Here is a 27,552-nt window from a genome sequence, read left to right on the forward strand (position 1 = left end):
GCTTCCGGGCTGGTCCCCAGACATGAGAAATTGCAGTACGAGGGCAGTGTGAGAGATTTACAAGCAGCTGAATGGACGCCTTTAGAATGGAGGGGCTGCTTTTAGGTTTGCCGTCTTCCCCATTGTAACAAACATCACTGGAAACCTGGCGAGTGCTCGCTTGGCAGGAACTTACTTTCCTCTGGGGCTACATCCTCCTGCCAGACTGGATCAGGTAGACTTTCCTTCGGGGGACAGAGGCAAGAAGTTGATATTCATAGTCTGCCCCAGGCAGCATGCAGAAGCCCAGACCCGTTGCTGCAGCTATTCAAAGAAACAGCGAAGAGCTGCCTGCCCGCAGCGATGCAGAGAGAGCTACTGGTCTGTAGTTAGTGGAGAGGAGCCCGGCGTGTGTCGAGGACTGTAGTAGGGGCTGTGGGCCTCTTCCCACAGCCCGGCTCATGGCTGCCTGGCTAGCTTATGCCCCAAAATAACGACACACAAACTCTATTCTTTTAAACACTGCTTGGCCCATTTCTGTTCATGTATGTAGCACCCCAAGGTGCGCTTACCGGGAAGATTCTAGCCTACGTCCATCCTGGGTCAGAGCTTCATCGTGTCTGCTCTGGAGAGGAGAGCATGTCGTCTGTCTCTCAGAGGGGCTGCCCTGCATCTGAGCTCACTTCCTCTTCCTCCCAGCATTCTATTCTGTCTACTCCACCCACCTATGGGATGGCCTATCAAATGGGCCAAGCAGTTTCTTTATTTTTAACCAATGACCTTCCTCCATCATTTCCCCCTTTTCTGTTTAAACCAAAAAAAAAAGGAAGGCTTTAACTTTAACATAGCAAAATTACATACAACAAAACAGTTATCAAGTAAAAATTACAATATTTACATCTATTTTATCTTTATCATAACTAAGGAAAACTATAACTATAACTATCTATCTATTATTCAACTCCATCAAAGACTCCAGAAGAATACAATATTACCTAAGCAAACAAAAAGTAAGCAACTTCTAAACTCTAGAAATGACAGAGACATCTCACTGCCTGGACAGTCACCCAAAGTTCCTCTGTACCGTTGGGGCATCCATCTTCGGCCTAAAGGTCCATAGTATCCAGAGACGTTTCCATGAAGCAGGAAATTTAAAGGCAGTTCAGTCACTATCTGCTGTGTCCTGCAGAATGTCTCGCAGACTCTTTCATGAATCAGGAACCCCGAAAGATCATCTCACCTTTAGGCAAGTTCAGCAGTCCTCTCTCTGCGGGTTCTTTGTGTCCAGTTTATACAATAGTCCAGGCAAGAGCAGTTTCTTGCCCAAATAGCTGTCAAACTCCATAAGGATCCTCTTCGATGCCCATCTTCTTCTTCTTGAAGTAGATTGGTGCTGCCAGGAGCAGAGTGTCTCATTGTCTTGAAAAACCCTAAGTTATTAAAACATTTAAAATACCATATTCTCTAGCCTTTGAAAGATATGATGAATGCCTATCTGAAATATATGCATGCACATCTAGAAAATCTAACTAACATGACTACAAACTTGACTATTATAGATAACTATTCATTTAACAACTTATATACATTACATTTTTAAGTGAACTACACAATCACAATACCTTAATCAATATCAGAAATACATATACATATAATAAAATTGACCTTAAAATCTATAACAATGCAAATTATTCATACCTATATCATCTCCCCCTTTAAATGTAAAAAAGAACATTTATAAACAATATTTGGGAATATGGGCGCAGTTATTTCTCTCCAAACTGCTTCCTGCTGAATGGGGGCGCTGTTAATCAAGTCTTTCATGGTATAACCTGTGTGCTAGGTTCCTCTCAGTCGGCAGTTGAGCAAAGTAATTTTTTGAAGGTGTTCACAGCAACCCTTCAGGAGGACGTGGTCTATCATACCATATCGTGATCAAAGAAGCAATCCACAGTGTCTCATCTTCTGTGAAAACAAAAGAAGAAACTCTTTTCCAAAGTATCATATCCTTAGATCCAAATTCTGAAGTCAAGGTATTTTGAAAATATCTATCTTGGATTAGTTCAGCAGCATTTATAAACAAATATCTTTTAGCAGATGTTGCTCTTTCCTCAGCATTCAAACAATTCAAAGAGAGCATAATAGCATACAGTATCAAGATTTTCTGTGTACTTTCCATCTTTGTGCGGCTTTATTTTAACTCTATTTTGTTTATTTTTACTTTTGTTTTATATTTTCTGTATATCTTTGTCCTGGAATAACTCTTTAGACCAGGCTGTCCTTGAACTCTCAGAGATCTGTCTGTCTCTGCCTCCCAGGCATTGGGATTAAAGGCGTGTGCTACCACACCTTGAAGTCACAGAGGTCAATCTCCCTCTGTCTCCTAAGTGTTGGGATTAAAGGTGTGTACTACCACACCCAACTACTCTCTTTCTTCCTTATTTTACTTTTAAGAACTTTATCTTTCAGCCTGCATATATTTTTAAACACACTGTAAATCATTTAAAGTTTTCTTTGTCTTTGAATCTCTCTTTACTGTATCTCTCTCTTTTTCTGACCACATGAGTCTTTAATTTACTGAGCAATATCAGTAGGATGAAAGCCGTGGCTTTGACGGCTGGATCCAGCCATTCCTTAGCTTTCCAGCCTCATGGCTGAGGTACCGGCTGTAGCCATGTTTATCACCACAACTCTGTGGCGTTTCAAGGTCCTTGCCAGCAAACAAGCTGCAATACTATATCCACAGACAACATTCAAGTCCTCTCTCTGTAGTCAGCCCTCCTGCCTCAAACAGTCAGAGTTTGCCCTGGCAGGATGGCCCAGAAAGCCGGCATTTTAAAACAGCACAACTTTTTTCCTGCTACGGCTGAAAACCGAAAAGCATGCCTTCAGCTTTTCACCAACACCGTTTTAAGTATTTCGTGGCAGGACCTCTTAAATGAGCTGCAAGGTTTCACAGCTGAAGCTGAGTCAGGAAGCCTCTCTTAGATGAGAGCACTTGCTTGCCTCTAGCAAGCAGAGCAGACCCGAGAAATTGCTGCTACCAAGAAAACATGCTTTATTCTTTCCCAAGCTTTCTCAGGCTTTCTGTGGATGCAGTTATCCACGTGGGCGCCATCTGTAGTAGGGGCTGTGGGCCTCTTCCCACAGCCCGGCTCATGGCTGCCTGGCTAGCTTATGCCCCAAAATAACGACACACAAACTCTATTCTTTTAAACACTGCTTGGCCCATTTCTGTTCATGTATGTAGCACCCCAAGGTGCGCTTACCGGGAAGATTCTAGCCTACGTCCATCCTGGGTCAGAGCTTCATCGTGTCTGCTCTGGAGAGGAGAGCATGTCGTCTGTCTCTCAGAGGGGCTGCCCTGCATCTGAGCTCACTTCCTCTTCCTCCCAGCATTCTATTCTGTCTACTCCACCCACCTATGGGATGGCCTATCAAATGGGCCAAGCAGTTTCTTTATTTTTAACCAATGACCTTCCTCCATCAGAGGACCTGCTTGGAAAGTCCATTTAGGAGACATTGTTGGTAGACTGGTCATCATGGAGTAGGAATTTCTGATTCAGCTGTCATGCAGTCTCTGTTTGTAGTTTGAAGTTTGGGAGGGATCATCATAGCTTGCTAACCATTCCTGTGGTTTTCACTGGATGCTTAAAAGGAGATCGACTCTTCACTTTCGGGACCTTTCTCATCTGTGCTTTTATGACGATAAACTGTTGAAGTGATTAGTTCCTCTGGGTTTCAAGTGACCCAGAATGGCTTATCATTAGGGAAGAAGAAAACAGCCAAGGAGACAGTCTAGCAGCCATATCGAAGCCGCTTAGAGACCACAAGAAACTATGGAATCACAGACCTCAGGCGAGGACCGCACAAGCAGGGCAGTCGCAGACCTATGGTCTCAAGTGGCAGACATATCAGTATAGATGTTTGAAGCTCAGCTTGATCAGGTGTTATTTTCAACTCAAGTGAACCATGAGCCCAGGGGCTAGAGCTGCCTTAGCATGCTGGGTCTTCGTGGGTTGAGGACTGAAGGTTAGAAGGGTCTCCTCGTGTGCAGGAATACGAAAGCTGGTGCGGTTAACCTCATCAGCATAGGACGATTGCACAGTGTTCTGGAACTAGTTCAGGGGTGGTAACTATTGATACATATTTGATCCACGCACAGATAATACTGCTTGTGAGTGAATTGACACGGTGACATTTGGTCTGGAAGTTTCACCTGCTTATATTCTTCTATGAGTTTTTATTTTTATCCCCTTTATACCACAAGGTACTCTGTGGTACCCACAGAGCTTTCTTAGATACACACTAACAATGTAATGTATTACCTTGTATTAACCATTATATAACCATGACAACAATGATGCTTGGTGTATCCCTGCTATTTAGTTACTCTTGTCTACCAAACTCATGTAAATGTAGCTAAACCCTCACTCACCCAAAGAGCCAGGCATCACAAGATGCATCTGGAATTTTATCTCAACGCCCACAGTAACCATTAAGCTTAAGGTGATAGATACAGGTTCTAAAATTTGATTTCAAGGCTTAAATTTTATTTTAGGTGTAAAATATTATTAGCTATTTTACTAACTATGATAGGTTTATTTTCTTCTCCTAATATTTGCTAAGAAATTGCTAAGACTAACTAGTCTTGATTTATGTGTTAGGGTTTGTTTCAGTTGAGGTGGAATTCTGGGAAGAATGCTGCTGTCTCAGCTCACCCACTCCCGGCTGTGATGTTTTCTCCATCTGAGGGCTGAGAGTTAACAAGTTATCAAGTGACAAATTTTAACCTCTTCACAAAAGCTATTCTTAGGTGAACCACAAACATGTTTGTTTGGCTGTGGGTATGTAGATATGAGTATACAGTTGAGCCCCACTGCCTGGATCCTGGCTAAGATGCTGACAGTTCTCCCTGTATTGCCTTTGTACCATTACTATGGCAACAGACTAGATGGGACAAATCATGGCTAAGTATGAGTAGTCCAGTGCTCTTGACTGCTCAGTCCTGGATTTTGTGGACTGTACTTGGCAAAGCATTGCTTTGTTCCGTTAGGACTGTCTGGATTTTCCTCAGACTTCTGACCACATAGCACCGGCTGGGGACGGAAGTTCTGGCATTCCTGTGGTAATACAGAATCATTTTTCTGGGTCTCTTTTACAGGACTTAATTGTGAAATTAATTTTGATGACTGTGCCAGCAACCCTTGTGTGCACGGAGCCTGTGTGGACGGGATCAATCGCTACAGTTGTGTCTGCTCTCCGGGATTCACAGGTAATGCTCCTTGCATTCCGAGGGGCCTCCATTAGCCCCGAGTTGGAAAAGGGGCCCCTAAGTGAAAGTCACAGTTTTTTTTGTTGTTGTTTTTTTACCAACTGAAAAATCACCTTTTCACCTCTCTCCTGTTTCTCGGAATCTCTGAAAGGTTTGTGACCTGCTTCTGTACTTCTGAGCCAGTTTTCTGTTTCCAGACCTCTCCTAAACGCAAACACAGAATTTCCTTTAGCGTTTTCAGGCCACATGTTTCTTGCTCCTTGAGAACTCCTGGCCGACTGTACCTCTCCGTCACTGTGCTTGGGTTAATGCCTCCAGAGCTACCTTTGCCTCTCTCCAGGCAGTGGCCAGTGCCTTCTGTAGAGCTGCATCCAAGGTAAACATGCATGGAAACACTGGCTGCTTATCTTGGTCTCTTGCTTCCTCTGGGAGCCTATTGTTTGAGGAGACCACCCATATTTGCTAGAGTAAGCAAGCTCATTTGGCCCATGAAAAGAAAGTAAATTAAAGTAAAACTGTATTGTCACTGTTCCTTGGGGGCGAACCTCTGGAGAACCCACAAGTGTGTCCCCAGGTGACATACGGTCCACACATTTCTCTCTTCTTTTTCTTGTTATTAACTTTGTCATTTAATTTTCTGGTTAAATTGTTGTTGGGGTCCTCACTGACACCTAAGTATGGGGAAAGCCTCATCATGAGGGTGCACTGTGTGTTCTGATCTTCTGGACAATAACACACACAAGGAGGCATAGGGAATATTATCCTTGAGGAGTTGCCATATGATCACGTACTCCCCAGGTGAGTGTAAGGGCAGCCAGAGCCAGGTGAAGAGAATGCCTGCCGCTCACTAGCTGGGTGCTTCGTTTCTCTCTGCTAGGGTGTGACCACGGCACTTGGATCGGAACATTTGTGGCTCCAGTGGACCTCAGGTCTTCCTGGTCACTGAGAAGCCAGTGTGGTGAAAGTTCCGTGCCTCCCACCCACTGAGGTAGCCTTGGTGAACCTGGGCATCCTGAAGGCTCTTCTCCAAGGTCAAGTGGGAGCTGAGAACAATACACAGGCCTGCTGGAACACAGTGGAGTTCCAACTGTAACAGGAAGAGAACACTCAGCTTGTACAAATGAGTTACTCTGTCTGAGCGGGAGACCAAGTTGCTTGACCATCTCACTCAGTCACCAGAGCGGCTACTGCTCCTCTGGTATTGAAGAGAGGCCAGAGAGTGGAGAGGCAGATTCGTGTTCCCAGTGCCCTGCAGCCAGGGTTTTGCCCCAGGCCTCTGACCTCAGAGCCCAGGCTCATTCCCTCTACAGCCAAGGAGGAGCCCATGGTGGCTTCCTTTGGGATTTGTGGATGGTTTCTCACCAGACTTAGTGTTTTAAATGTCAGTGAATCATATTCTGTCTTGTTTTTAACATTCAGCAAATCAACAGGGTCAAAGAGGGAGCACATAGGCTAAAAATATTCTAAAATAAACATAAGGTGTAGCATGAAATTACATAACTAAGAGATGGAATGTTTTGCTTACTGGGTGGTGCCCTCTTCTTGGGAACTCTTTTCTGGTCCAAGAGGTTGTTTTGTAAATCTGTTGCTGGAAATGTCCAAGATTCATGAGCAATAACTGTGAGGTATTTGGGGTTTTTTCCTTCTATTTTATTTTAATAATTTCCCCTACTGTTTTCATAAGAGCTTTAAAAGATCCGAGGGAAGCCTTTGTCTCTTGATTTTTAAAGGCTGTTCTCTGTTCCCCCAGGAGTTCTTGATACTCTTCTTAGATGGGAGAAAGTCAGGCATCATGGGATTTCATAAACTCCTTTTCGTTTTCCAAAGCCCCTCACAATATTTGGATTACAGGTCTGGTGGAAGATGCCCACAATCCCAGCTGTTCTGAAAGCTGATGCAGGATAGCCACAAGTCCAAGGCCTGCCTGGACCACAGACTGAATTCAAGGCAGCTGGACAACTTAGTAAGACCATGTTTCAGATTGAAAAAAACAAACAAACAAAAAAAAAACAACCATACAAAAAAACAAAAACAGGACTAAAGATACAGTCCAGTGGTGGAGTGCTTGTCCAGCATGCTTGAGGCCCTGGGTTCAATCCCAAGTCAAAAAAGAAACAAAAAAGGAAAACAGTCAAGCCCAAACCCAGGAACTATCCTCGGAAAGCAAACCCTCCAGCCTCCCTCAAATCTACTGTCTTCCTAAAGTCTCCTAAGGATCCATACAAAGAGCTGTTCGCCCTCAGTTTGATAGGTCAGTGAGCTACAGAGAGCACCCTCCTCCCCAGGAAGGGACGCTCCTCCTTCTCCTCCATCAGCAGTAGTTAGGACAGATGTTCTCAGTACACACTGACAAATGGGTGGAGCCCTTCTGCTCTCCGGCCTGGACCCCAGAGTCCATAGGGTAGTGCTGTCAGTCATCACACTCTGATTGACGTGGTGTAAGCAGGAAGGAACATATAGCGAATTCTCACATTGCTCATTGCTGAGCCCCACAGCGGCATAGCCAGCAGTAACCCATTTCTGATACCCAGTGGACCCTACATGCAGGTAGAACATTTCAGAAGTAGCTCCCAATCTACACAGTAGAGTGCATGCGTAGGGACTTGTGCTAACTCACATCAAAATGACTCAAAGCTTTATTCTGGAAATTATTTAAAGGCAACTGAGGGACTGGGGGGGGGGTGTAGCTCAGTGGTATAGTGCTTGCAAAGCCCAGGTTTTATACCCAGCACCACACACACACACACACACACACACAGTAGATTTAAAATTGTGGTGGCTCCTCTGAACACTTTGAAGACTGAGGCAAGACATGCAGAGGGAAATGGCAGCTGGCCCAGACTGTGGGTCTTTACCACGGGAGCCACCAATAATGGTCCAGAGTGCATGGGAGGCCGGAAGCTTGCTAATGCCTTACTTTAAAGGATGTATCACTTTCATTCAGGACTTCCTGAACTAAATAAATATAGTGTTATTCTTTTCTTAAATTAAGTATTTTTTAAAAAGCAAAAAAACGAAAAAAAAAAAAAAACCCACACACTTCCAAACCCGAATCAGATCACTGTGTTCTTTGAAACTGATACTTCCTTCACAAGCGTTGCTAGATTTCACTCACTCAGAGCATAGGGGAAAGTTAACTTTATACCATTTCGAATGTTAAATCTCAACCATTGGAAATGTAACTAGACATCGTATGCTCAGTCCGTAGTGTTTTATGCAGCCTAAGGCAGTGGTGATGAAGGCTACAGCAGACAGGTCGCCTAAGTTCAGTGCCCACTTGGCCTTCATGGACTGCTGGCGCCTGTATTTCTAGAGGCTCTAATGTCTGACCACATAAACCATGTGAAATGCGGTTGTTAGGTCCAAGCCATCACAGTGTGGCAGTGGGGCCTAGGAATCCCTTGCTCTTTTTATTGATTTTTTGTGGCTTCCTATGGAGGACAGACAAGGACATGGGATCCCCTGGAGCTGGAGTAATATAGGCACTTGAGACCCTCTAATACGAGTGCTAGGAAAGCAGTAGGCATTCTTGACCACTGAGCCTTTTCTCAGGCTTAAAAATCAATTTTTGTTGTGTTTTATTTTTTTGTTTTTCGAGACAGGGTTTCTCTGTGGCTTTGGAGCCTGTCCTGGAACTAGCTCTTATAGACCAGGCTGGTCTCGAACTCACAGAGATCTGCCTGCCTCTGCCTCCCAAGTGCTGGGATTAAAGACGTGCGCCAACAGAGCCCAGCTAGAAATCATCTTATTGAGATTTTTGTACGTTGAAGTTTGAAAAGCGTTGGTATAGACTGGGAGTCACTGACGCGCTTCCTCAAGCACTGGAGGACAGTAAAAGCTTGCCTACAAGCTGCTTACGGAGGAAGAAAGTGGGTTAACAGTACTCTAAGAATGAAACCAAAGTACCTATTCTTTTTCATCCACTTAAATTAAGCTAAGCAGTGCGTTCATGTTCAGTTAGTTGTGATTCACCATAGATAGACATGTGAGCAGTTGACGGAGTGAAAACCACAGAATGCATGTCAGGCAGCATCAGCGTGTACACACAGCAGCGCCAGGAGGGGTAGCCATCTTGGGTGACGTTCACTGCTCTCCTTGGTGCGTGTGAAGTTCTGAATCTCTGAGGCAGAGGCAGCCCTGCTGAGAGGGCCACAGTGCCGTTCTGGTGTTGTCAGTCACTTTGCTTCCTTATTACCTGCAAATGGTCCTGGTGCCTTCCTCGCTGGCATGTCGTGCTTTTCAGGGTCAGTTCCTGGGCTTTAGCAATAGTGAGCCGCCTGGCTGAAGAGTATCTGCATGTGTGTCTCATCATGCTAACCCTATCCTCGAGGGTTTACATTTGAGTGACCCTGTCCCCCGCCCCTGCCCCTGCACCACAGGGCAGAGATGCAACATTGACATCGATGAGTGTGCCTCCAACCCCTGTCGCAAGGGTGCAACGTGCATCAACGACGTGAATGGCTTCCGTTGCATATGCCCCGAGGGACCCCATCACCCCAGCTGCTACTTACAGGTGAATGAGTGCTTGAGCAGCCCCTGCATCCATGGAAACTGCACTGGAGGCCTCAGCGGGTGAGTAGCCCCTATTCTAGTGGTTGAGCCCGTTAGCTTTTAAACCCAGCTGAAGGAAACAGCATAAAAGCCCGAAACTGTCAGCTAGGGACTTGACCTGATGGTCTCAGGGGAAGGCTTTGGTGGTCTTCTGAAGTCTTCCAAATCACTGCTTTACCCATTGAAGCTGGCCTGTCTTCTCAGAATGAGATCTTTCTTGGGAAGTAAGGAGGGCTATCTCCTTTACATTGTAATCATTGAGGACCCTGTGGCAAGATCCAAGTAGTTAGAGGATTGAGATCTGAGGAATAGTCTAGATTGACAACCCCCCTCCCCTGCTCACCTTAACACAGCCTGTCCCTGTTCTGTCGTGAACCTGCGGACTCTGAGGGAGAAGCAGCTCCGGTGACTTTAGACATAGCTGTGACAAGGCCTTCTCAGCTTCCATGCCCTCGGAGTTGGGTGGCATGTTGATTGTTTTAGGTCCAGGGTGGCGAAGATGTCATGGGATGCCATAAACTCTTGGCATAAGACATGTTTGTCATAAAACAGCATGGGTATTGCCACTTCTCAAACCTTTAAAGCTTAAGAGAGAGAGACAGACAGACAGACAGAAAGAATATATATTAAAAGTTGTTTTTTTGTTTTTTGTTTGTTTTAATGACCTAACTCGGATTTCTGATCCAGTATATGGCTACCTTCAAAACAGCCCTCCCCAGCTCCCACCTCCCCAGCTCCCTTTCTCCAACTGATCTGATATCGCATTTAAGTGCTAATGATGTTCAAATTGGATATTGTATGAATTTCAGGTATCTTCAGGTTTTTGCCTCCTCTTGCTCAGCACCATGCTTTCTGAGGCAGAGCTTTGATCCAAGCAAAGCCTGGCTGGCTAGTAAGACTGCAGCCGGTCCTCAGCAGGCCTGAGTGGCTCTGCCCCTGGCCTGTTTCTGATGTCTGGTTTGCATGTTCTGTGCTTTGTTCGTGTTAGTGTTTCCTCCAGGGTGGCCCAGTATGTTTGACAAACACTGCTAATGTTTGCAGTTCTCTGGTCTCCCTGCTGCACGTACTAGATGGATTCATGACTCTCCGTGTGAAAAGTGATAGGAAATGAGGTAGTTCTTGTAATCTTTGTACTAGGGAGGCTGAAGCAGGAGGATTACTGTGAGTTGGAGGTGAGTTCCAGGCCAGCCTGGGCAACAGAGTGAGACCTTGTGCCCAGAATGTCAGACAAAACAAAAAGAATTGGCGAGACTGTCTTTCACCCATCTCTTATGTATCTCTTATGACTTGGTGGCACCTCTGTACCCCAGAGTAAAACTCTTATCCTCTTGCAGCTATAAGTGCGTCTGTGATGCAGGCTGGGTTGGCGTCAACTGCGAAGTGGACAAAAACGAGTGTCTTTCTAACCCGTGCCAGAACGGAGGAACCTGCAACAACCTGGTGAATGGCTACAGGTGTTCATGCAAGAAGGGCTTCAAAGGTGAGATGAAGGCTCGGCTCTTTATACCCGTTTTCTGTCTTCACCTTGTTGCATGCCTCTCGGTTTTCCCATCTTTGTTTCCATCTCCTTTTGTTGCTGTCGTTTACTTACATAGTAAACACACTGAGCAATTAGAATTTCTGAGACCAGAGAAGTAAACTGTTGGGACAATGAACTTAAAATGAACAGTTCGAACTCCACTTAGGGGCCAGCAAGATGGCTCAGGGGATAAAGGTGCATGCTGCCTGACAACCTAAGTTGGCGTGTCCAATCAAAAGCTGCTTGGCCACAGTCTGATTCCATTATAAGTCAAATAGCTTCTTGGAAGTGGAATAAAAACATCGTACTTACTGCTGTTGGGCTCTGCGGTGTGTTCAGAAGCTTCCCAGCAAGTTCTTACACATGAGCTACTCCGGATACTTAGCTTCCTGTGGTCTTCTAGAAAAATACATAGCAGAGGAATATATCTCCAAAATATTTTACTATCAGTTTTCTTTGCGTTGGGCTATTTGGCATTGCGGTGTGTTTTACAACTACTCAGTTTAATTACAAGGTTGAGTATCCCTAACTCCAAATGTGGAGTGTTCCAAAATCAGGAGCTTTTTGAACACCAACCTGAAATAAAAGTTCATGAAGCTTTATTTCATGTACAATATCACTCTAACATATTGTATTAAATCACCCTCAGGTTATATGTAAAAGGTGTGTTGGAAATATGTAATGACATCATTATCTATCTGTAAGAAAGCAGGCTGAGCAAGTCAGGGGAATCAAGCCAGTAAGCAGTGCTCCTAAAAAAAACCCCAGTTAGGGTTACTATTGCTGTGATGAAGCACCATGACCAAAAAGCAAGATGGGGAGGAAAGGGTTTATTTGGCTTACACTTCCACATCACTGTTCATCACTGAAGGAATTCAGGACAGGAACTCAAACAGGGTTGGATCCTGAAGGCAGGAGCTAATTCATAGGTCATGGGGGGGTGCTGCCTACTGTCTTGCTTCCCCTGACATGCTCAGCCTGCTTTCTTATAGAACCCAGGACCACCAGCACAGGGATGACACCACCCACAATGGGCTGGGCCCTTCCCCGTCCAGTCCTTAATTAAGAAAATGCCCTATAGGTTTACATACAACCCATCTTTTGGAAGCATTTTCTTAATCGAGGTTCCTGTCTCTCGGATATCTTTAGCTTGTATTAAGTTGACATGAAACTATCCAGCACAGAAATGCAGTATTTCAGAAAAAGCACACTCAGGCGGTACCAAATTTATGAGCGTCTACTTCAGACATTAATGTTCTGGCGTATTGTATTGCATTTGCCAAGAAACTTGTAGATTCAAAAGCACTTTCATTTTTTTTTAAATCTCATTGGAACTTACTTATCAGTGATCAAGTGGAAAAAGAGAATATAAAATCGAAACTTGTTCAGTGAGCTGTAGACACCGTTGAGCACAGGCCTGTCTCCCTACTCCCCTTTTCTCACGGTCCTCTGGCTTCTTCATTTTTGAGGGTCTGTGTGGGCCATGTTGAAGGTGCAAAGGCGGGCAGTATCCGGGGACTCCCATATTCCCACTTACCGTTACATTATATTCTTCCCATCTTTTAATGGGAATCAATTTTCTGCCTTGAGTTAGGAGGGAACTATTTCTAAGGCTTCAGGACATAACTCACAGTAGAGATTATGCAGGTGGAAGAGTGGACGCATTTCAGAGGATTATTATTATGAGTGGGTATCCCTCTTTTCTGACCAGAAACCTCGTGTTAAACAGCCCATGTTTAGATAGACCAGCAAGCTTTTCAGCCGTAATGCATTCTTGGTCCATTCTGGGGGATTCACTGTTTGGGGGAGCATTAGGCCTCCAAGGCATTCCCTTCACAGTTCTGACCACTGGCTGACTGCATATCAGAGACACAGAGCTGAAATGAACAAGTGGCTGCTCTGGTGACCCAAGGAAACGCGTGTCCTTTCTGTGACACCTGATCTTCACCAGCCACTAAGAGAACCGGTGCTATGTGGGGTAATAAGAGGCTGACAGTTTCAGTGTGTACACCTTTCCCCCTTCTTGCCAACAGGCTACAACTGTCAGGTGAATATTAATGAATGTGCCTCAAACCCGTGTCTGAACCAAGGAACCTGCTTTGACGACATTAGTGGCTACACTTGCCACTGTGCTTTGCCTTACACAGGTGAGTACTGCAGGCCAGCAGGCCAGATGGGGGATGCTGCCCTGTACGTGGCAGTGCTATTACCTGCGTCTCAGTGGCCCAGGTCAGAGATGCCGGGGGGCAGGGGGGGGGTATCTGCCCTGTACGGGGCAGTGCTAGCACCTGCGTCTCAGTGGCCTAGGTCAGAGATGCCAGAGGGGAGTGTCTGCCCTGTATGGGCAGTGCTAGCACCTGCGTCTCAATGGCCTCGGTCAGAGATGCCGCTCTGAGGACTCAGTGCCTGGTGGCTCTTGGTCTCACGGGCTTTGCAGAAACATGGCGGCAGTGAAACAGCTTACTTTATGTATGCCTTTTGGTGTTTGTGGGTTTTTAACTATTTGTTTTTGTGGTGCTGGGAATCGATCCCCAGGCCTTATATCTGCTAGGCAAGGTCTCTGTTACATCCTCAGCTCTGAGATTTAGTGTTTGGTTCTTTTAAGTTACGTATGGCTAGAACCTGACACCAGTGCTAGCCTACCTTTTGACATTGTAATATGATGTTGTGAAGAAAATTCATGGTAATGTGCTTTTCTTTCTGAATACAAAATTTTGGATGACTGTTAAAGCTGATTTTTTGTAAATTGACTTCAGAAACAACTGTGGGCCTGTGAGATGACTCAGTAGTAAAGGCACTTACCACCAATCCTGAGTTTTGAAAGACTGAGTCTCTAATTCATCTTCTAAAAACTAATGAGATTTAAAAACGTAACTTGATCCCTTTTTAATGAAACCATTTTTATTTCTTTTAATTTTCCTCTAAGTTTGTATTCAGTATACTAAGGCAGGAAGCATTCATTGGTGGGCAGGTGTCAGCATCCCATTGATGTGATTAGAGGTTGCCTGGCCATCAGCTGCTGCCCTGTGAAATCACCTCTCTGAGTCTGAGCTGAGTCCTCTGTGGAGATGAAGACCCAATCTGACTAGATTGATGCTGGTGTCCAAATCTATACAGCCAGCCCCACTGGTAACAGTGGAGGTAGCGGCCCAGCAAAGGCTCAGGATCACTCTGTTCTAATCAGGACTTACGGTGAATTTCTGCACGTAATCCACAGAACTCCTCCGTGAGTCATCCTGCTCCAATTTTCTTATTATTTATAAAGAAGGTACAGAGAGAGAAGTGATCTGCCCAAGGTCACCAGGTTAGCTGCTTTGGGCCAAGATTGGAAGGACCAGGTGTCTCTCAGATTCTGGAGTCTCTTAGCTGCTGCAGTAGACTGGGATCCTGATCAAATCTGGGCCGACAGTCTCAGGACACCCTCTTTTCCTGGGCTGACAGTCTCAGGATACCCTCTTTCCTGGGCCAACAGTCTTAGGACACCCTCTTTCCTGGGCTGACAGTCTCAGGACACCCTCTTTCCTGGGCCGACAGTCTCAGAACACCCTCTTTTCTGGGCTGACTCTTCATCACAGACTTCTCATGTGCTTTCCAGGCAAGAATTGTCAAACAGTGTTGGCTCCCTGCTCTCCAAACCCTTGTGAGAATGCTGGTGTTTGTAAAGAGGCGCCCAATTTTGAGAGTTTCACCTGTTTGTGTGCTCCTGGTTGGCAAGGTAAGGATGCCAGATGCATTCTGCACTTTAAACAAGGCAATTGGATTCTCAGATGACATACGGGGTGACATGGGAGGCCCAAGGCTGTGAAGCCTGCAATCTTGATGCAGGAGCTGCTAGCTGGAAGCTCTCCTAATACCTTCCCCGTTTTCATCTCTGCAGTCTTCAGCTAGTGGAGACACTCCAGCCCAAGAGTTTAAAGTTAATGGCAGTTGGCAGGAATTTCTCAGGGATATAGACTCCTCTCAGGGACCTTCTGCCTATGCCAGGTGTCTGTTGGGAAGTTGCGTCTGGCCCACCCTAAGCTCATACTGCACTGAAACTCTCACCTACCTAAGCTTAGCCCCTACCACACTGCTTTGGGGATCATGTCCCAAAGATTGACTGTTCATCACCCTTGGTTTCTAGGTCAGCGATGTACTGTGGACATTGACGAGTGTGTCTCCAAGCCATGCATGAACCATGGCCTCTGCCATAATACTCAGGGCAGCTACATGTGCGAGTGTCTCCCGGGCTTCAGCGGTATGGACTGTGAGGAGGACATCAATGATTGTCTTGCCAGTGAGTACACCTGTGCCTGAGCCCCCCAGGGAGAGAACATTCAACAAGGAGAGGAGAGCTGCGTACAGTGAAGGCATGCACCTCACACTGACATCAGTGGACCAGACATTAGTATTTAAAAATCGACATTTTGAAGTTACTGTTTTTAGGAATTAAAGTAATAGAATTTGCTGGGAGGTGGCGGCACACACCTTTAATCCCAGCACTCAGGAAACAGAGGTGGGCAGATAGATCTCTGTGATCTCGAAGCTAGCCTGGTCTGTATAGTGAGTTTCAGGACAGCTGGGACTGATATATGGAGAAACTGCAGAAAACCCTTTCCAAAAAAAAAAGAATCTGTTTTTCTCTACAACACTTTAAACACTGACAAAGGAGGGCCATGCTGTGGTAGCTTTGGGAGAAAACAGAATTTTGAAGGGCCATAAACATTTTTTTAAAAAAAAACCACAAGTATTTTAATTGTACAGTTCATCTAATTTTGGCAAAATAACCCAAACCATCAGCCACGGTGAGCATACTTGTTACACCAAAAGTCTGTAACTTCACCTTTCACCCCACTTCCTTGTCCCATACAACCACAGGCCTGCTTCTAGCAGTCACTGTAGATAAACTAATGCCGTTAACCAGTTTATGTGGATGCAGCTATATAATCATGCTCTGGTCAGGCCAGGGGCCGAGGCTCTTGTCAGTCAGAACACACTTCAGGCTGCTTCAGGTTTTCACTGCAGGTTCCTTCTGTTGCCCTGATGAGCGGACTCCACGGTTGCTATGCAGATGCTCAGGCCTCAGTGCTGAGCATCAGAGCTTCCCAGACCCCAGAAGGTTTTGGTTTTGACCCAAGTAGAAGCATGAAATTCATTGATGTTTCTATATATCTCTTACATGCATAGTCTGAAGACAGCTCCATGTGAGCGCTGTGAGAATTCTCTCAGTGCACCTGCAGGTTGACTGTGGTTTATTTTGTTTGTACTTGTGGCGTGATGTTGACCCTCAGAGAGTTTCAGAATTTGGAGAACTTTGTATTTAAACTTTTGGATTATTTTCACCTGTGCTATTTAATGTTTACTTTTTTGATTTTTCCAGTTTTTAGATATTATAGGTAAAGGTGTTATGACAACGGTGTAGGCATGTGGTTTCATTCTCTGAAATAAACCCCTGCATGTACAGTGGGGTACCTGTGTGTCTACTGATACATTATGACAGTATCTTCTAAGGGGCTTGTACCATCTCATTCCCACTAGAGCTATACACAAGTGCTGCTTAAACACCATGTCCGGGAACATGGCAGTCAGTGGTTCCGGCTTTAGCTCCTGCCTTGTGTGTGCCTCATTGGTATGGCCCTCCTGATGATGGTGCCAACCACCTTTGCCCATGACTTTGTGAGCAAATCTTTGGTGGAATTTCCACTTAAGTCTTTTACCTCTTTCCAAAATGCTTGTTGGGCTGTCTATCTTATTATTTAGTTCATCGCAGTCTAGATTTATTTATTTATTTATTATTTTTGTTTTGGTTTTTCGAGACAGGGTTTCTCTGTAGCTTTGGAGCCTGTCCAGGAGCTAGCGCTTTGTAGACCAGCCTGCCTTTGCCTCCCGAGTACTGGGATTAAAGGCGCGCGCCGCCACCGCCCAGCCATAGTCTAGATTTAAATCTACTGTCGGGTGTTTGCTTTACAACTATTTCTTCCAAACACGTTGGGTTTTTTGTTTGTGTTTTAAAGGGATAGATTTTAATATCGATGACACAGTGTTTGATCATTTTTGTAGTTTATGGTCCACATATCCGAAGTCCCTAAGGTTTGCCCCATTTCTTCACAGCAACATCCTTTCCGCTCTTTCTTAAAGACATTGTGTATAACTGATGTGTACCTGTTCCAAACAGTGAAGCGTGGAATCTTTTTTTTTTCCTTAACAGATCTTTAACCTTTTTAAAATTAGTCATTTCGAGCCTTTTAACTTTGAAATTATTTTAGTTTGGTTTAGATTGAGCTTTGGTAAAAGGTGTTTCAAAGATTCCGTCTTAGCTGGGTTTCTACTGCTCTGAAGCTCTGTGACAGGAAGCGCCTTGGGGAAGGAAGGGTTTATTTCATCTTACGCTTACAGTCTGTCACTGAGGAAGTCAGGGCAGGAACATGGATGCAGGAGCTGATGCAGAGGCCATGGAGGCATGCTGCTTACTGCCTTATTTCCCTGGCTGGCTCAGCTTGCCTTCTTATAGAACCCAGGAACCGCAGTGGGCCCAGGTCCTTCCTCATTCATCATTAATAATGACACAGAGTTGCTTCCAGGCCAGTCTGATGGAGGCGTTTTCTTAACTTCGGTTCCTTCTTCCCAGATGGTGCAGTTTGTGTCGAGTTAAAGCAGGGCCAGCCTGACCTTTCTGTTCACTCTTTCATCTCACATCTGTGTTGGTTGCTGCAATTCCAGCTTCTTGTCCAGCCGGCCAGCAGCTTTAGCAGCCTCCTGCTCTAATCTCTGTGCCGTGAGACTGCACAGCGCCCTGGCACGATTATAACTCAGTCTGTTGACAGTACTCTGAGTGGAAGCACTCGAAGATTAAGTATGCAATTTTAAAAATAATTTAAGAACCTCTTTGTGCCCTGAGGCTGCCTAGAAGTTAAAAAAGAAGAAAGTGAGAGAGAAGCACAGGAAGGTGACTGCTGACTGCTTCACACAGTGGTCTTGGAACAGACTGAATATATATTCTGCTCCCCAACATCCATGAACACATTTTGGAAAATACTAGTTAATACTTCTGATAATGTGTGTATTAATCCACATAATGGATTTACATATATGTAGAGGACCAATGCACGTTTTATGACTATTAATTTTGTAAATTAATGTGTTCATGTAGGTTAAATTGATCTTAATTAGCAAACAGATAAAATCTTAGGCAACTCTTAGCCAAATTTATTTTTCATAAATAAGGAGTCATGTCAAAATAAATGTAAAGAAGCCAACTATGAAAGTTGGAATTGTGCTTCTTACGGGTATGGCTTGGTCCGGGTCATTTGCTTCACAAGTTTACAGTGAAGCTCATGCTGCTGGTCTGAGTTCTGCTTCTCTTGTCAGACCCTTGCCAGAACGGAGGCTCCTGTCTGGACGGAGTGAACGCATTCTCCTGCCTGTGCCTTCCCGGCTTCATTGGGGATAAGTGTCAGACAGACATGAACGAGTGTCTGAGTGAGCCCTGTAAGAACGGGGGGACCTGTTCTGACTACGTCAACAGTTACACCTGCAAGTGTCCTGCGGGATTCCATGGTGTCCACTGTGAAAACAACATTGACGAGTGCACTGAGAGGTGAGCGGGGCGTGAGCATGGCGCACCTCAGCCGCTAGCAGTGTCCAGGGAAGGGGAGTAAGGAGGAGCCCTCACGGCACAAGGCTAGAATTGTAGAGCCAGGACTCCGGCTCCACAGTCCTCTCACATTGCTCAGTGTTTGAAAGACATGTAATCAGAAGGTCAAAGGTCAGAGGCTGAAACGCTTAGTGGGACAGAACATCACTTATTTCTTGCTGTGGAGTAGAAGAGCTGTCAACTCTGTTCTGTTCTTCCATGGTCTCTTTGTTCCAGTTGGCAGGTGACCTAAAGATTTCTCTTTCTTTGAAGATCTGTTACCACTGTTTAAGTAGTTTTTGGAAAGTTTGTTTGATTTTTTTATATTATTTTAGCAATGCTTTTCTTCTCTTTCAAAAAGAAATCCAGAGTAAAGACCTATTTAGGAGGCTTCATGCAAAACAGATCGATTTAATGCTAAAATACGCTATGTAGAAACTGCAGAAGGGCTCAGTAAAACCTGGAAAACATTGTCCTTTTTAGGATTCTAGACAGCTCTGTCATTTGAATGCTCTTAGGAGAGGTGGTGGAGAGGAAGTTAGTACTCACTGAACCTCAGACCCTTGGTCTAGTTTAGAAAGCTGTAAAACTTACTGGGCATAGGGATCGGAGTCTCGGAGATGTTTGCCCCATGCCGCCCCAGAAGCCGTCTTTGCAGATGGCGTGGCTGATGTTGTCTCCCGTTTGCTCCTCAGCTCCTGTTTCAATGGTGGCACGTGTGTTGACGGAATCAACTCCTTCTCTTGCTTGTGCGCTGTGGGTTTCACTGGTCCCTTCTGCCTCCATGACATCAATGAGTGCAACTCTAACCCGTGCCTGAATGAGGGCACGTGTGTTGACGGCCTGGGCACCTACCGCTGCACCTGTCCCTTGGGCTACACCGGCAAAAACTGTCAGGTATTCCACTTCCCCTACGCTTGCCCTGCTCCCACAGTAACTGGGGACTCTGTCTAGTCTCTAGGCAGGATGAACCATTCAGAATAGAGGACCGTGGATCTCAGGTGGTTCCTGAAGTCAGTCTGGGCCACCTTGATAGCTAGAAGATTCCAGACTGGTGACACCAGCAAAATGGTACTGGTCAACAAGCTAATGGCTTTTTGAAGAGGCTTACCAAGAGCTAAAGGAAAATATGGCTGACAGTGACGGCATACCTGTCTTCTACAGTAGAAGTACAGGGAAGAAGGTGTGTTAGCGCCTCATTGCTGTTACAGATTCCTGAGGAAAAAACTTTAAAGGGGCTTTATTTGGGCTGGCATTTTTCAGGCCACGCTGGTGCTTTTGTTTATGGGCCTGAGGCAAGGGTTAGTGTCATGCTCACAGGAGCTGGTGTTGAAGTCTTTTCCTCTTGGTGGCCGTGGAGCAGAGAGGGATAAGAAGAGGAGGATGGGAAAAGACAGAAGAAAGGAGAGAGGGAGGGAGGGAAGCAGGCAGATGGGGCAGGGAGGGGAAGCCAAGAATAAGATGTAGCCTCTCCCCAAACATGTACCCAGGGACCCACGTTTCCAGCTTTAAACTTCCTCTAGTTTTCAGGATTATTCAAAAATAATATCTCCTTTGGAAACCAAACCTCAACCTTTAAGGATCAGCTCATATTCAAATATTTACAGGATAGAATAATCAAAATAAAATCAGTAAATAGCAGGTATAACTAACGGGATAATGCTTTGCAGTGTTAGAACATAATCATAAAAAAGCTATCGATCTTTAAAATTCAAATATATAAATACAAATTTTTATATAATCTCAGGATGGAAGAAGTCCTCATAGGAAACTAACTTTCGGTTCCTAGATGAGAAACAGCCCTCTCTCTGACCTCCTAACCCAAGTCACAGACCAAGTGTTAATTTATTCTGCTTTATGCCTTCAACATTTATGCAGTTTTACCTCTTCACCTCTAAGAATAGCAGACCTGGAAGAGCTCATGATTAAGTGACTGGTTACAGAGTGCATTGGTTACACTGGACACGCAGCAGCCGCCTCCATATCCAGCAGCATCCTCTGGCAGGTGGCTGCTCCCTCTAATAGCGAAGGTGGTGAGAGCTGGTCCTGCCCCCTCCCAGCCTCCACTGACCTTCTTTCAGGCAGCAGTCGATGTCAGAAACGCAGCTCTCCTCTCTGTCTCGTGTTTTTCATAAGCCTGGGCTTTCAGATAAGGTTTTGGATGGTTTAGGCTTGTGAATTAGACCATTCTACCCATCTTCCCCATAGGCTGGTCAAGATGCATGTGGATTTCCTATAGGGCTAGCATAGGAAGGATGGGCCCAGGCAGCAGCTGTAACTCTTCCCAGCCTTGCAGGGTGGCCATATATGCTCACATAGGCATATCTAATGCTCTAAGAGTAACAGCTTACTGAGCCTCTGGTGTTCCTAGTTTCCTAGGGTAAGGACTTTTCAAGCAACGCTGGCCAGAGTCATGAGACTAGGGAAATGACAGGGTTCATCTAGGACAACTGGCCCAGTTTAAGGCTTGGATGAGGGCTTCCCTCTCTTTTGGAAACCAGTCCTTTTCTTTGACACCTCCTAACATACTGTAGCTATCTGGATTTTTGACGCCTGTGCACCCTTGTCTCTGCTTCAGACCCTGGTGAACCTCTGCAGTCGGTCTCCATGTAAAAACAAAGGAACTTGTGTTCAGGAAAAGGCGAGGCCCCACTGCCTGTGTCCGCCTGGATGGGACGGCGCATACTGTGATGTGCTCAATGTGTCCTGTAAGGCGGCAGCCTTGCAGAAAGGTGAGCTCCGCCCCTAAGCATCAGGTGCTGACTGACATCTGTGCTGGCCAGTGGCATCTGGGGACAGAGAGTACCGAAAGGACGAGGTTCTGGAGAAAGGCTAGAGGAACGTTTAGAGATCGCAAAGAGAAAGGCGGTTGAAATGAAATTAAGACAGATTCCACTTTGAGAACTTGTTTACTTTTTAATGCAAGTCAGTTGCGGAGGACTGGGAGGAGTTAGTCAAGAGTGAAGAAACTCTAAACTAGCAGCCACTCACTGGGGCTCACTCGCTTGATGCCTTGAACCTGTTGTGTGTCACACTCTTTTGTCATCTGGTGTCCAGGAGTACCTGTTGAACACTTGTGCCAGCACTCAGGCGTCTGTATCAACGCTGGCAATACCCATCACTGCCAGTGCCCACTGGGCTACACGGGGAGCTACTGTGAGGAGCAGCTGGACGAGTGTGCATCCAATCCATGCCAGCACGGGGCTACCTGCACTGACTTCATAGGAGGATACAGATGCGAGGTGAGAAGATGAGCAGAGGCCAGAGGGCTCCCAAGAGAGTGGGCCTGTGTTGAAAACGTAGCTACTGAGTTCAGCCATTTGTGTCTTACAGATTATAAATTTTCATCTGTCATTGTTGTAGTCTTTGCCAGCCATGATTTCACATAGCTCTCATAAGATGATTCTATAGAGGCCTGGAACCATTCCTTCTTTCCCCTTAACGGACCTGCTGTCTGTGTTGGCGTCGTGCAGGCTCACCTAGTACATTTGTCCCTGATACTTCTTGAAGAGCAATTAGGTTCATCAGTCAATTAATAATTCTCTCCAAAAAGTGTGGCCTCACCTGTTGTTTCATAGCCCCATGCTCAGTGTCACCATGTGTAGTGTTTAAGTAGGTGTCTTTTTTCAGTGTCTGAGCAGCAACTTGACACCCATTCGTCCACCAAGCAACAGCACAGTGTTCTCTCTGCTGCTGCCCCAGTGTTTTCTCCCGGCAGGCCGGACTCAGGCAGTTCCAGAGCCTGTTGGGGCTGAACTCAAACTTTGACACAGATTTTTTTTTTTTAAACATAACCCAAATGAGCAGAATTCTATCATTTAATGCTGCCTGCTTAGCATAGCCTGCAAAATGGCTCACTGTGTGTCATAGATCAGATCAAGTCTGGAGTTCAAGGAGCCAGCACTGCCCTGGGGAGCTCACTCACCAGAGACTGCTGTCGCTGGGCCACTGTCACCACCTAGAGCCTTATGCTCCTCTGTGGTGCCCCCTCTTTGGCAGTTTTCTCCTCCCCTTAGTCTGGGTGGTCTTGTCTGAGTTGGCATTGTGGTGCGTAAGTGAAGCTCCCCACAGCTGTCTTTCCCCTCATCAGTTCTGAGTTTCTCCCAATCCCTCCATCATCCACAGCCACTCAGCCTCACCTTTTTTCTGCCCCTGCCACTACCCCTGTCACACAAGCATACAGTGGATACAGTGTCTTACCCACACGCACAGTACGCAGCCATAGAAGTTTGCTCCAGGGAGTGTCATGGAAATAACCCTCAGTACACACAGTCCTTGCCTTCCTTTACAGTGGCTTTCCCCACTTGGCTGGAAGAGTAGTGGGTAAACGTGGCCCTGCACAGAGAAGCCTCAGAGAGTGTGACGATTACAGAGTGATAACACAGTTGACAGTGGGGTGGGAAGCCAAGTCACCGAAACACCGACACTCCGGCCTGTTTCCAGCAGTGACCCCATTCTTCATGTCCTCTCTCGTGGCAGTGTGTCCCCGGATACCAGGGTGTCAACTGTGAGTACGAAGTGGATGAGTGCCAGAACCAGCCGTGCCGGAACGGGGGCACCTGCATCGACCTTGTGAACCACTTCAAGTGCTCGTGCCCGCCAGGCACGCGGGGTATGTCGTCAAGCATCACTCTTTCATTTCCAATCTGTTCTCGGTGTTGAAGCATTGTAAAGATGGAGACGATAAAAAACAACAGCAGCAAAAATAACCCAGCTTCACTGTAGCCCTCAGCTCTCCATTCTCTCTCCTTCTCTCCCTCCTGCCAGCTGTGGTTTGTGTTTTCAGGTCTTTGGTTGTTTCGTAGCTTATGTTCCAGGGAAGAGAATGCAGAGTGGATATAGCATCACAACAAATTTAGCCTGGCTAGCAGGTTCCTTGGTGCTTCAAGTGGAAGCAACTCATAATCTCTTTTAAAACGTGAATCCACACGGGAATGCCACATAGGCCTGCTTTTTAGGTTTTTTTAAAACTAGCCAAGTCTTGTCTCCATAAGGTGAAGGAATCAATGAGATGGAAGTGTTTGGCTGCTGTCCCAAGGATTTCTCCGACAGAAGGCTGTGTATACCTGTAGTAAGGCCTTGATGCACACCCCTAGACTGTGGATGGTCACCCATCTCTCTGCTCTGGGTATTGCCACTTCCTACACACTGTCTCCTGGAAAGGGTAGGGCTTGTTTGAAGACGTGTGTGAACAGGCGGCAACGCCACCGACAGCAGCCATAAGTTCAGGCAGCCTCAAACAGAGCAGACTTTCAGGGAGGCCCTGTGTCAGTGAGTTTGGATATCTTTTTTTCCTAGAGATCAAATTTAGCTAACTTAGCACAGAATACCCCGCTAAGGGGTAGTTAGAGTAGAGTGGGGCTAGGGGAGCAAGAGCTGGCTTGTAGCTCTCACAAATGTTACACGGAAAGGAAGGTTGTTCCCTGGTCTGAAACAGGAAATTCCGTGTCTGTGCTGGAGTCGGTTCCAGTTCATTATTGGCTCACCCCATCAAAGTTACTTTCCCTCTGTCTGTCCACCCTTCCGTCCCTCTGTCCATCCATCCATTCATCCATCCATTCATCTTTTTAGAAAGGGCATTTCTGTCATATTTTTGATTATCTGAAAAGCTAGATGCATAAGGTATGAACCAAATTGATTCTCTGTCTTCTTTGGGAGGCTTTATCCATACTCCCTCTTCCACTTTACCTTCTCTTCCTTTAACCCCCCCGCTCTGTCTCTGCCTTTTCCACCCCCCATCCTTTTCTCTTCTTCCTCTCCATCTCCTTTTCTCGCCCCCAGTCCCTCTCCCCTTCTCGCTCCCCCTGTCCTTTTCCCCTTCTCCTTCCCTCTCCCTTCTTCCTCCACCCACAGTTCCTCTCCCACTAAGATCCCCTCTCCCTCCAGCCTCTTTCCTTCTCCCCATCTCTCCCTCCCCTCTTTCCCTTCCTCCCCCCTTGTCTCTGTCCTCCCCATCTCTCCCTCCCCTTTTCCCTTCCTCCCCCCTTGTCTCTGTCCTCCCCATCTCTCCCTCCCCTTTTCCCTTCCTCCTCCCTTGTCCCTCTTATGCTCCCGCATTCTCCTCTCCCACATCCCTCTTCTCTCTCCCTACCTCTTACCCTCCCTCTCTCCTTCTGTCCCAGAATCCTCAGACTCTCTGTAGGCATGCACTACCATGCCTAGGTAGTTAATGTCTTTAAATAATGGCATTGGTTCGGACAAACTAAAATTCTGGTAGCTAATTATATATATCATATGTCAGATAACACAATGGTGGTTTTGTTGGGGGATTTTTTTTTGTTTGCTGTTTGCCACTCAGACTCTGGAAGGTGTTGAGTTGCTGCCTTTCTCTGTGTTTTTCATCTGTAGTCTCCAGGGCTGCCGCAGGAAAGGTAGGGATGTACAGGGCTGTTCAGGGGTTTTTCACTCAGTCTGGCGGTGACACACATCACTTTCCTTAGAGGTGTGTATTGAAATCACTCACTAGTGTTCTTCCTTGGTCTGTAGAGGCTGGGAACCTAGGACAGGACGTGGGTTTTGTACTCTGCTGGCTAGGCACATCAAGTCCCAGGATAGAACATTTCCTAAGACAGCAAGATTTTTATCTTTTCTAAATCAGTTTTTTCTTCCTTTCTCTTTCTCTTCCTTCTTCCTTCCTTTCTTTTTCTCTCTCTTGCTCTCTTCCCTCCCTCCCTCCCTCCCTCCCTCCCTCCCTCCCTCCCTCCCTCCCTCCCTTCCTCCTTCCCTCCCTCCCTCCCTTCTTCCCTCCCTCCCTTCTTTCCTTCCTTCCTTCTTCCTCTTCCTCCTCCTTCCTCTTCTTCATTTGTTTGTTTGTTTGAGACAGAGTCTTTCTGTATAGCCCTGACTGTCCTGGAACTCACTCTGTGGACCAGGTTGGCCTCAAACTCAGAGATTTGCCCACTTCTGCCTCCTGAGTGCTGAATTTAAAAGCATGTGCCACCACACCTAGCTCCTAAATACTTCTTGTTTGTTTGTTTTGTTTTTGAGACAGGGTTTCTCTGTAGCTTTGAAGCCTGTCCTAGAACTAGCTCTTGTAGACCTGGCTGGTCTCAGACTCACAGACATCCACCTGCCTTTGCCTCCCAAGTGCTGGGATTAAAGGTGTGCACCACCACCGCCTGGCTAAGTACTTTTTAATGGCATCTTAAAATAATAATTTAGAATTTTGTGACTTTTTCTGCCCCAACCCCTCAAATGTGTCAGCTCATGGATTTTTGCGGCTGTGGTCTTCACTGAGAACTTGACTGTTATTCTTATTGATGATCTCTCATGATACATGACTTTCCTTTGCCATATTTCCGAGACTGCCTTTTCATGGTCTGTTACAGAGTGTGGGTCTCTTTCGGTGTGTCCTGCTTGACTGTTGGTTGGATCATACCTCTTGTACTTGTGTAGGTACCTGGGACAGTCATATTTGTTCTGACTTCCTGTCTGGCCTCTCTGGTCACTGTTCCAGGAGACTCTGGAGTTCTGTCACTCTGTAGTGAGTCACCAAAGTGCTTTTTCATAGCTCTGTACCCCTAAGAGCTGGATGTTGGCCTGTGTACACTCCTGGTTCCCCAGTTCAGGGGCTAACTGGACACTGTCATCCCTACTGGTTTCAACAGGCTAAGAATCGGTCACTCTCACTGGAAGACGGATAGCAGACCCACACGGGAGGGGAGGCTTTGTGCTTATTTGCTCATAGCACCACATATCAAATACCCTACGAAACCGGGAACGCATTCTGGCTTTGTTTGCTTTCACTCTGGTTTCCAGTTTAATCTGTGAATAGATAAGGTCATGTCTGCATGCAGTCCTGGATAAATACATCCACACATGCATAGAATAACATGCAGTGAAAGACACGCTCCTCCCCCTGTAGTCATCTTCCCCAACCCTAAATTCTCCCTCTTCCACACACACACAATCAGCACTTTTAGTTTCTTGTGTGTCTCTCTAGAGGCTAAAAGGTTTTCCTTCAAAGTTACCTTAAGTGTGTTGGAGCCAAATACAAAGAATTCTTATTTCCTCTGCTTTCAACTCTGAAGATGTATTAATGACATTGTTCTTCTCTTGACCTCTTTACTTAATTGGAATGTTTTCATATCCAAATAGGGAACTTCTTTAGTCATTTTCATAGTCTTAGACTTCCCGGTTATGATTCTATGTATTGTGTTTAACTGGTCTTCCAGTGACAGACACTGGGGTGTCTGCATACATAGAAGTAGACTTTACAGAGTCCGCTTTCAGAAGTAGAGCTGCTGCCTGGGCCGTTACAGGGTTGTCATTTGGGTAGCAGGGCCAGTTGCAGCCTCTCAGCCTGCCCCCTTCCTCTCTATGCAATGGAACATCTCATCCAAAAGGCTTTGTTTGCTCTCTGAGATTTGCCCCTACCCTCTTTCCCTGCTGCATTATATTGTTGCTTCTTCATATTTTGCAGAAATTGCCTGTCTTTGGTATATGATACAGATATTTTCCCAGTATATTCAGGATGTCATGAAAAGATGTCTTTTTGGTGATTTTTCTTCATGGAGATTATTTCTGATCATATTGAATTTATTCATATTTTTAATGGCTGCTTGCATGTAAAGGCATTTTTCTGTCTTCTCGTTTTGTTCTAGAACCCTGAAGTAC

The 27,552-nt window shown here is 45.8% G+C and overlaps 1 protein-coding gene across 2 annotated transcripts in view; it reads left to right on the forward strand.

Annotated features, from left to right (window-relative positions):
• Notch2 (notch receptor 2) overlaps positions 1 to 27,552 on the forward strand; it is a 143,614-nt gene that overhangs the window by 96,590 nt on the left and 19,472 nt on the right. For both annotated transcript variants that reach the window (XM_057793051.1, XM_057793053.1), the window contains exons 12-22: positions 5,144 to 5,254; positions 9,634 to 9,826; positions 11,140 to 11,285; positions 13,358 to 13,471; positions 14,920 to 15,039; positions 15,448 to 15,600; positions 18,672 to 18,900; positions 19,632 to 19,833; positions 21,515 to 21,668; positions 21,994 to 22,178; positions 23,416 to 23,548. In XM_057793051.1, the coding sequence (XP_057649034.1) occupies positions 5,144 to 5,254; positions 9,634 to 9,826; positions 11,140 to 11,285; positions 13,358 to 13,471; positions 14,920 to 15,039; positions 15,448 to 15,600; positions 18,672 to 18,900; positions 19,632 to 19,833; positions 21,515 to 21,668; positions 21,994 to 22,178; positions 23,416 to 23,548 (1,740 nt within the window). The remainder of the gene's footprint in view (positions 1 to 5,143; positions 5,255 to 9,633; positions 9,827 to 11,139; positions 11,286 to 13,357; positions 13,472 to 14,919; positions 15,040 to 15,447; positions 15,601 to 18,671; positions 18,901 to 19,631; positions 19,834 to 21,514; positions 21,669 to 21,993; positions 22,179 to 23,415; positions 23,549 to 27,552) is intronic.

This window comes from Chionomys nivalis, chromosome 18, assembly GCF_950005125.1.
Source record: "Chionomys nivalis chromosome 18, mChiNiv1.1, whole genome shotgun sequence".
Lineage (NCBI taxonomy): Eukaryota > Metazoa > Chordata > Mammalia > Rodentia > Cricetidae > Chionomys > Chionomys nivalis.